A 9,747-nucleotide genomic window follows, 5' to 3' on the forward strand; every position below is an offset into this window, starting at 1 on the left:
AGCGGATGGTGCGCGCAAAGGCCGAGTTAAATGTTTTTTGCAAAAAAAAAACATCAAGCAAATATAGAAAAAATTGTGATATAGAAAATTGCATACATTAGCCATGAGACAAATAATGGCTAATTAATGCAAATGATGTATATATATGTAACAGAGAATATAATTGACATGACAATAGGGAAAAGGCCACCGCTACGTAACAAAATTGAAGATACTACATACAAAAAGGAATTGCTATAGGACGTTTAGAATAAATTACTATGGTATATACAATTTCTTTTTGCCATGAAGAAAAAAAGAAAAGAAATATACAAACAGGGAATTTGCCATGCTACTGTACCAAAATACACACGAAAATTAAATTTACAAAAAGGGGTAACAAAAAAATAAATTGCCATGATTTAAACTAATGAAATGTTCATGCCATAAAAATAAAATTGTCATGCTCTTATTAGTAAATGACCTTGATCCATATTTCCTTTGTCATAACAAAAAAATAGCATACGGAAAAAATTGCCATGATATAAATTAATGAAATTGTCATGGGAGTGAAATTAAAGTTGTCGTGCTCTTATTAGTAAAATGGACATGCTCTATATTTTCTGTCATTACCAAAAAAAATCACTTACATAAATTGTCATGATCGCAAGAGTAAAGTCCATTGCCAACAACACTAAAATTTTCATGGTCTTATTAATAAAATGGGATATTAAGATGTAAAACAGAAACATCTACAAGCGTTGCCATCTGGTGCTACGAATAAGTCATATGAAAGTACAACAAAAAATAAATTTACCATGGCCCATGGCAAACACAAAAACACGCACGCAGCAAAAAATTGAATGACCCATGGTAAAATTCATATAAAAAGACTATACAAAATGATAGGGAAAATAGAAAAAGATTTTATGTACTCCCTCTGTTCCAAAATATAAATCCTTTTAGAGATTCCACGAGTATATAGACATACTTTAGAGTATAGATTCACTCATTTTCTTTCGTATGTAGTCTTTTAATAAAATTTCTAAAAAACTTATATTTAGGAATGGAGGAAGTAATTCATAGCCAAAAAAATGTACGTAGCAGACTTGAAAAATACGGCAGGCTTCTAGTGGATAGTTATGCCATGACATGATAATAAATTAACCCTTCTTTGCCATTTCCGGAAGTTTTACATTAGAAAATAAGTACAAGTACAGTTAGAACATCTTATATTAATTTACAGAGGGAGTATAATAAACAAACAGTGGACGTAAGAGTTTAAAAGAATAATCAATTCTCGGATCAAACCTATGAGAACGAAAATAGTACTGCATGAATTAGAAAAGAACCTGTGAGATCGTAGTGTTATCATTGTGTATTCCGAATATGTGAGAATGATATTTCCTTATGCAAACAGCTCAATATTAATAAAATGTGCACTGCCAAATTCAAGCTGAAAGAGGATCATCTGCAGTTCAAAGTTCAAACCAAGACATTATTAAACGGCTGAGCCCTCAACAAGTACAAATGCGCTGGCTTCAAAGGATATTCAAGAACATAAGATTGAAAACATAAAAAAAAAAATGATACGTTCAACATCAGATCGTTCAACACATGTTAAGATCCAAGATGAAGATGATACATCCAGACAAAAAACCCACTAGGGTACTTCCTACTACAAATTAGTCATTCATCACACCTGACACTACCACTAACAACTGGGTCTTGTTGAAGGCCATTTGAAGATGACGCCTGCATATATAGATGCGGATAATCTCCAACCAGGCAGTCGTTTGCATTAACTACCCCATCAAACACCCAACCTAAGGCTCATCTAAAATAATGTCTCATCTACATACCTAAATAAATACAAAATAACGTAATATGTAGAACATAATGATCGACTCTATTATGGGGTTGGATAGGGGGGCGTTGCCCCCCACACCCTCCTCACTTCCCCAGTTTATATTTATTAAATATTTATTTATGATCGAGTACATGTATTCGACGACTACCACAACAACCACCCGCATGGCAGCTCCTCTAGATGTTAAACCCTTCGCCAGTCGCATTCTCGTCACCACGTGAGCTCTCCTTCAGCGCTCATCACTGGATTGGGAAGAGACGTATTTTAAAGTGCAGATTCACTCATTTTATTTTATATATAGTTTACATTAAATGTCTAAAAAAGCTAATATTTAGAAACAATGGGAGTAGATGTATGATACTGTCTTGTGTTCTTGTAGTGTAGATGCATAACAAGGGTGTTAGCTTATCTTATTTGGAATGTGAGAAAAGCTTTGAAGGCAAAGGAAAAAAAAATCTGCATCCACACGAAGTCATCCTTATGTTAAGGTTAGAGATATTGCCACAATGATATTTTGTTATAGTTATTGACTCGTTGATATTGGTAGCTTATTGCACATTCATTTTCCTATCTAGTACTATCTCTGTCGTGGTTTACACGTCTGATGGACACGGCATGCGTATACGCATTTAGAAGGCCGTTGCCTTGACCCTTTTATGAAAAGTGAAACAATCGGCCCCACATCAGTACACATTTTCCGTCTAGTTAATTCCAACACTCGGCCAGCCTATGCATGTGAGGGAGGGAACTCGTTGGTTGGGTTCAAGGGTTCACTCCGGTTCTGCTGTAAGTAAAGTCGGATGCAAATGTACGAAAAAGAGCCAGGTAATCAAATTCTCCCTATGTACCTGTGATTTGGTCTTATTAATCACTGGTGCAGCCGTGGACGCAGAGAGCCACGGCGTGGTTATCTCAACCGGAGGTTGCAGAGAACCGTGCGCTAGGATCCGTGCGACCGAATCCAACGGCCATAAGTGCGCTCATCGCAAAAACGTTCCCATGAACGTCAGCACAATAACATCTCTGATAATAATAAGTATATGGGCTGGGCCGGGCCGGGCCGGGCTATCCGCGACCCTGCCCTCTTTCCCTCCCACTCCCGCTCCTCCCTCCCCGCCGCCGCCGCCGCCTCTTCCACCAGCGCACGATGGACCAGACGCCGCAGCGCCGCCGCCGGAGACGCGCCGAGGCCGCCCCCTCCTCCGACGCCGCCCCGGACGCGGCGGGGTACAGCCTCGACGAGCCGACCTTGGCGGAGAAGCTCGCGGCGCTGGACCCGCCCGCCGACGCGGCGGGTGTCGCCGCCGTGGTGCCCCCCAGCGCGGACTCCGTCCACGTCCTGCTCAGGCAGGCCCTGCAGGCCGACGACCGCGCCGCGCTGCTGGGCTGCCTCTACAACCGAGACGGCAAGGTATCTGCCTCTGATTTCTCGTCTGCGGCCGCATGGACATGGTGCAAGATTGTATCTTGATAGCTGGTAGCTTCATCGTCAGTGCAGCGTGGGTTACGGTTCTGTTCATGGGATTTAAGCCTCGAGTTCGTCGCGCAGATTAGGAAGGGATGTTTGGCTTGGTCCAGAGTTCAGGGGGACGGCTGGTTTGAGCTCCTGCACAATTGAATTTGAGCCGTGTGTGTGTGTGTGTTGGAATGTTTGGTTGGTTGGGTTGTGCATTGCACATGTGCGATGAATTCCATGAGCGTGGGCACGGGTTCGTCGCACAAATTTGGGAGGGATGGCTGTGGACCTTCCTCCCATGGCCAATCGCTCTTGGGCATGGTCACACATTGATAACGACAATTAGGTTGAGTTTCAGCTCGATGGATTGTGAAGCTCTGAATATCAGTTTTTCTTTATGCAATTAGGTCAACAAATCTGATGCGTACTCCCTCTGTACGCTCTTATATTAGTTTACGGAGGGAGTGGTTCCTAATTCAGTGTATTGTTCTACATGCAGGTTATCGTGAAGTCGGTATCACTTCTGACCCCAGCAGACGCTGTGAAGTTCCTCAAATCCATGGTATCGCTCATGCAGTCTAGGTATGATAATGTTTCCGAGCTACTCTGCCAATTTTAGTACCAAAACGGCTGCGATATGTTATGTGGCACACATCGGTTGACATGAATGCCGAAGGCTTCAATTCAGTTGATTTTCCCCTTTTGCATGTTTAACTGGGTTGTCATGGGCTACTGAAAGTCTTAAAGCATTTTCTTTTACTTGTATGCCCTCATATTTCTGACATACATGTGTTCCATGACTGGTTTGCTTTTCGTTTTCGCCTCGGCAGGGGTTCAGTACTGGTTTGCTTGCTCCCATGGCTACAAGCTCTGCTCGGCCGACACATGAGCAGCATAGTGTCTCAGGAGTCCTCTCTGCTGCTGCTCAACTCGCTCTATCAGGTGAGTATTTTGTTTCAAATTTCAGCCGCAGGGCTGTACTGCTACGAAGTACAAATAATAACAGTTCTTATTTCTGGACTGTAACGTTACCTGGCGCATTCCTTTTATCAGCTGATTGACGCACGAACATCGACCTTCGCGTCGTTGCTCAAGCTGTCTACCTGCCTAGATTATCATTTCAGCGAGGTAAGTTTCCTCCTGCCCGAGAAGACAATATTCTTGCATTGCAACCTCGTGTGTGCATGCGTGTGTAATCCAAGCATGTGTATTCCAGATCTGCGATGACGGATCCGATGAAGAAGAGGGAGGCCCTCCGCTTATCTACGAGGACATGGATTCCGACGAGGAAGATTCTGAAGTTGATGATGCTATGGAAACCGAGGACAAGGGGACTGACAAGGAAGAGTCTGAAGTCGATGATGAGTGAGAGAGATCACAGCATTTGAACTCTGGTTGCTAGTAACTGTACTGTAACTCTGGTTGCTTGTAACTGTTTGAGACACGCTGCGTCATAGACAAGAAGTTTTGATCATGGTGAAAATTCCTCAAATTTTTGTTGCTAATCATATTTGTTTTTGTGATAACAAATTCATCATCAGTAAGCTTAGATGTCACACACCAAACACAAAAATAAAATTGATGAATTTGGGAGAAGCGTTTTGGCTCCTGGAAGCATTTGCCCTGGATGAACAATAGCTCAAAAAAAAGTAGTAAAATATTTTCTTATTTTTTTTGGATTTTTTTGTCGATGTTTGTGTTAGTGTCGCAAGCATGGTTGACAATTTTCATGCAAAATGGATCAATAGTATTTTGTCGGTTAAAAAAATAGGGATGACAATTTGGGTTAGCATTTGGAGTTTAAATTATTATTATTTTGGACAGACCAATATCTTTTAACCTTTTTGCATAAAACTTTGAATGTGGCATTTGGATTTGCCTATGGATACATAAAAAAAAATATTGGTATATTTTGATATTTCAAAAATTATTTTCCACCTGGAGCACATGTTCCCACAAGCCAAATTGGATTTCCGGAATTGGTACCATAGACAAATTGGGTAACAGAATAGGTATACCCAGATCACACATTCATTCATAAAACTATTTGTAGAGTTGAACATTCATGAGGTACAAATTCCATCACGCATGCTACCAAAATATGTAAACGATATGGCGAAAACAGCCGGTCGAATTCTAACTAGATTAAAAAAGAACAAGTATTTCACGAAGAACCAAGTAAAAATTGAAAGAACTCTTGTTTCCTGAAGCACAACAAGAGCACACATCTTCAGCAATATACAGGACACAAACTCAGCCTCCTCTCCACACGTATATTTTCACGAACGAATGTTCTCCATCAGTACCACTTTCCAGAATCCAGAACGGTCGATTTTTCATACATAAACCACTAGATCCTTAGTTTCGGGCCAAAAAATCGGAAGAAACATACTCCTTTCCACGTGGATGAAACTCATGTTTGTGGCGGCATGTTTGCGTAGAGGAATGTGTAGAAGAGTCCCACCTCAGGCATGCTTCGGATGGTCTGGATGTGCTTGTTCTTGCTTGGTTCCTCGAGCAGCGTTGAGCTCAGTTGGGCTACCCTAGCTAAGAGCTTCGCCAAGGGCAGTCCTGACGGAGGAAGCGCGGTTCCAACCTGCGCACCCAAGTCCTCTGTCACCAAATCAGCTACCTTTCTCAACGACATGTCCATGATATTTCTGAAATCGTCGCTGTAAACACAAGGTTCCGTTAAGATGATGTGAGATACTGATGGAGTTTCTTTTGAAGAAAAATAGAACTGGCAAAAGAGTTAGACATTAGATAGCATTGCCAATGATAAGCATGGACAATTAAATATCACCTACATTAAGCAAGTACCACAACTCCACTATAACAGTCAAACATGTTTGTTTTCTCATTTTGCAATAGAGCTAACGGCCTACAAAACGTGTCTACAACAGTTTATGCTATAAGAAAAAAGAGGCCATTCAATACAAAACCAGATACTAGCATATACCAAATTTTATACCAGACAGTTATGCATTATCACTGCCGGTTATCAATTCAAATTATCCCCTCTGTTTTCCTTTGGTTCTCAAACAACATATTTAAATGGGTAATAGCCAAACAAGTAAAAACAATAGTTAAAAACAACATAGCAGTCCCAGAGCTACAATACTGCCAGAACCCAGCAATACAGAATGGTACAGCTGGCAACCAGCTGTTTTTTGTTGTCTCTGCTCCAGATATGAACATGATATAAATCAATCCCAGATCATAATTCATAAAATAGAGTACTGTTATTGCTCCAGTGGTAACCTCTTCATAAGAACAATGCATAATGTATGAGTATGTTACTAACAAAGAAAATTTACTGCAGCACCACCTTGCATTAACATTTTCCTTGTTTTCATGTCATCAATATTTAAAAGCTCAAACAAACACACTAGTTGCTTATGTATGAAACGACATCTGGTATATGGATTACAGTGTGTTGACTTAACATCTTGAAAAGATAATTATTGAAAGAAGATGTAACGATGGGCAGCCATATGAAAGATATGAGACAACAGACGCATCGTGGAGCAAATCACAGTATTACAAAACCCTGCGTATATTGTGAATTTAAATACATATTTTGCATTACCTTGCCAACACTATGCGTGTCTCGGTCATTAGCTGATCAAGCTTTCCAGCATCCATCAGAAGAGATGAGTCATCAAAGCCGCTGCTGGACACAGCCATTAACTGTGCATACCGATTAGCATTTTCAGGTACAAGGAAATTTATCCATGAGTTGCCTTCACACAGACTCATGAACTGCTCCGATATCTTCAACATCGTTTGTAAAACTTGCTCCATGCTCATAGGGTCTTTGAGTTGCTTCCTGCACATTTTTTCCATGATAGTAATAGTATCACTACGGGAAACACACATGTTTTAAAGTACGAGGTGATTTAAGCTAAATGAGACAGCATACTCTTGGCGAAACGTAACTCTGTGCTATAATAAAATAATTTCGTCATGTAAAGGTGCAACAATAATCTAAAGGGCCCCTACTCTAAATGATAAAATAAGTATTCTCTTGATGAATCAGAACTCTGCCATAAAGGGATTTTGTCTTGTAAAAGTGTGACAATAATTTCCCTAGGGGCTTTTAAATTTTATTCGTCTGTACTCGTTGGATGCTGAACACGCTGTTGAATATGATAATTTACTGACATGTTGGTGACAGAATAATCATGCGGACAGGGGAAGAAATATTTACTCTTTCAGGATTTCTGTTGCAGCATGTTGCATTTGCCTGATCAATGCAGTGATACCATATGTTGCAAGGTAGTCAGCAGTTCCAAGAAAGTCCTTATGACCATTGGCGCTAAAAGCATCAGATTCTGCCTACACAGAATCGAGATATTTCAACGTCAGGAAGCAGAGCATGGTCTCAAGTGAAGTCACAATTGTAGCATAATTCAATTATACAAGTGTCGCATGAGAAATGATCAATGCGAGGGGAAAACAAAACAAAACAAAACAGCAATAACTTATGCATATAGGGTAATCGCTCGATAATAAAATGGATCACAAATTTACCTGCAATTGTGCACCATCTGTACCACGAGCAAAGTCCAAGTAGAGATGTCTGCCTAATATGGTGACCTGGACTCTAACATATAAGCTCAGCAGTGTCATGGCCCACATTGAAGACACCGTCCTTGTGAAACCTAGGGGAGCAGAGAAGAAGTAAAAACAGTGAAATGACATGGATCAGCCTAGTGTTTTGTTGACATCACAGATCAGACAAAGAAGAAGAAAATAAACATGCCCATGAATCGGGGCGAGATAAACCACGGAAACATACTCAGAATTTTGATCTTCTCCCAGGTCTCGTACTTCTCCTCTGGCGTCAGCTCTCCCTTCCCTTGCAGCAGCCTCTCGGTCAGGTGCGAAATGTCCAGCTCCTCCATTACCCGCGAACGAAGGTAGTGCATGGCAAACGGCAACGTGGTCGTGTCTGCGATCCTCTGCACCTTCTCAAAGTGGGCTTGCAACCTAACAGGAAGCAGCACAGAACACTCATGAACGAGTCTACTTCACCACATGTAAATTTTAGCGTTCCACCAAACCTGTACTTCCGTAGTGCATGACATAAGTACCCCGCATCACCACCAAGACACGAAACCTATGAATCAACTGTTGTTGGCTACCACTAAGACAACATGCCTGCTGATGTGCTCACAGATTAAGAGCACGGCCACATAATAAATAACAAAGAGAACCCAAGACCTAGATGGATGTGATCCTGGACCGGCAAACCCATAATAAAGCACTCACGAACGTTTTCCAAATGGGCTTGCAACCTGGCAGAACGTAGCATACAGCGATCATGAAGGGGTCCGTCTATCTTCTTACCACACTAATTTCAACATTCTACTAAATGTATTACGTACTAGAGTACATGACAGAAGTACCCCATATATCTATCGCCACCGAGACGCGAAACATATGTGCTACCAACTAAAACAAGGTAGCCGCCGCCCCGCACATACATACATACATACATACATAAGCAAGAGATTCAGTAGAGCGCATTTTACTGAATCTACGGAACATGACAGACAGACAAGCACAGATGTATCACCACCGACAGAGTGAGTGAGTGAGTGAATGGAGCAAGTGCAGGTAGGAGGGTCTAGCGGTTTGCGTGCTCACTGATTCTTGATGATCTCGTCGGCGGCGCGCTCCTCCTGGGCGCGCTGCTCCACCCGGACGAGCTGCTTGTGGTGCGCGTCGTAGAAGCGGTAGGCCGCGTAGCCGGCGCCGGCGACGCCCAGCGAGAGCAGCATCTTCCACCGGTGCCGCGCCCAGAAGCCCTTCCCGGGGGCGGAGCCTAGCTGGAACATGGCTGGGTCGGGAGGCGAAACCCTAGCCGCCGCTTGTCGCGCGGGAGGGAGGGGGGGTTCGCGGTCGGGCGGGCAGGCGGTGGCGGGCAGGCTGGGGCGAGCGAGCGAGCGAGGAGGGCAGCGACGGCCGGCCGGCCGGCGGCGGGCGGGAGGAGATCTGCGCGTGGTGGCGGAGACTCCGATCGGTGACGTCACCGGTGGGGGGATAAGGCCTGGGGGAAATTGTTTGTTGGATGTAAAGAAATGGTTCGAATGCAGATCAAACATTTTTTTTTAAAGAACTAGGCAATGTTGGAGGATCACCGAACAAAACACCTGCCATGTGTCATCGTATACCACCTGGCCCCGCCGCCGAAGATTCCGGAAAGAGGATAGCGACGCCCACGGCGCCATCACCGACCGCTGGCCAACACCGGCCAGGCTTTCACCCGGTGCATCCGCTTTCACGCAGTAGGCCGAGGTCGACCCGTACCACCACTCGACCGCGTGCGTCCCCCACCCAGCGAGCACGCCATCGTTGTGCAGGGGCACCAGCCTTCCTTCTCGACGACAGCCCTTCAGATACCAGATCGGGTCCTCCACCCCGCATACAACCGTGG

General features: G+C 43.3%; 2 protein-coding genes across 3 annotated transcripts; one reads left to right on the top strand and one right to left on the bottom strand.

Moving 5' to 3' along the window:
* Positions 1-2,916: 2,916 nt before the first annotated feature.
* LOC123395145 (WD repeat-containing protein 43-like) lies at positions 2,917-4,810 on the top strand. Its single transcript, XM_045090082.1, has 5 exons — positions 2,917-3,260; positions 3,805-3,887; positions 4,136-4,247; positions 4,359-4,433; positions 4,522-4,810. Exons 1-5 carry the CDS (start codon positions 2,997-2,999, stop codon positions 4,672-4,674), a joined length of 687 nt encoding a protein of 228 aa, XP_044946017.1. The 5' UTR covers positions 2,917-2,996; the 3' UTR covers positions 4,675-4,810.
* Positions 4,811-5,306: 496 nt separating this feature from the next.
* Positions 5,307-9,308, bottom strand: LOC123395417 (peroxisome biogenesis protein 3-1-like). Of its 2 annotated transcripts, none has more exons than XM_045090407.1 (6): positions 8,958-9,308; positions 8,107-8,297; positions 7,839-7,969; positions 7,516-7,643; positions 6,895-7,134; positions 5,307-5,977 (listed from the first exon to the last, which is right to left on the bottom strand). In XM_045090407.1, exons 1-6 carry the CDS (start codon positions 9,146-9,148, stop codon positions 5,719-5,721), a joined length of 1,140 nt encoding a protein of 379 aa, XP_044946342.1. In that variant the 5' UTR covers positions 9,149-9,308; the 3' UTR covers positions 5,307-5,718. The 2 variants fall into 2 exon arrangements, with proteins under 2 accessions (XP_044946342.1, XP_044946343.1); XM_045090408.1 differs by having other exon boundaries at positions 5,307-5,993.
* Between the last annotated feature and the right edge of the window lie 439 nt (positions 9,309-9,747).

The sequence above is a fragment of the Hordeum vulgare genome, chromosome 5H (genome assembly GCF_904849725.1).
Source record: "Hordeum vulgare subsp. vulgare chromosome 5H, MorexV3_pseudomolecules_assembly, whole genome shotgun sequence".
Classification (NCBI taxonomy): Eukaryota; Viridiplantae; Streptophyta; class Magnoliopsida; order Poales; family Poaceae; genus Hordeum; species Hordeum vulgare.

Coding starts and splice junctions, on each gene's coding strand:
- LOC123395417 (XM_045090407.1), bottom strand. CDS start 9,148: ATGTTCCAGCTAGGCTCCGCCCCCGGGAAGGGCTTCTGGGCGCGGCAC. Junction 7,970..8,106: donor GGAGAAGATCAAAATTCTGA/GTATGTTTCCGT, acceptor CTGCTCCCCTAG/GTTTCACAAGGACGGTGTCT. Junction 7,644..7,838: donor CAGATGGTGCACAATTGCAG/GTAAATTTGTGA, acceptor GATTCTGTGTAG/GCAGAATCTGATGCTTTTAG.
- LOC123395145 (XM_045090082.1), top strand. CDS start 2,997: ATGGACCAGACGCCGCAGCGCCGCCGCCGGAGACGCGCCGAGGCCGCC. Junction 3,261..3,804: donor TCTACAACCGAGACGGCAAG/GTATCTGCCTCT, acceptor TTCTACATGCAG/GTTATCGTGAAGTCGGTATC. Junction 4,248..4,358: donor TGCTCAACTCGCTCTATCAG/GTGAGTATTTTG, acceptor TCCTTTTATCAG/CTGATTGACGCACGAACATC.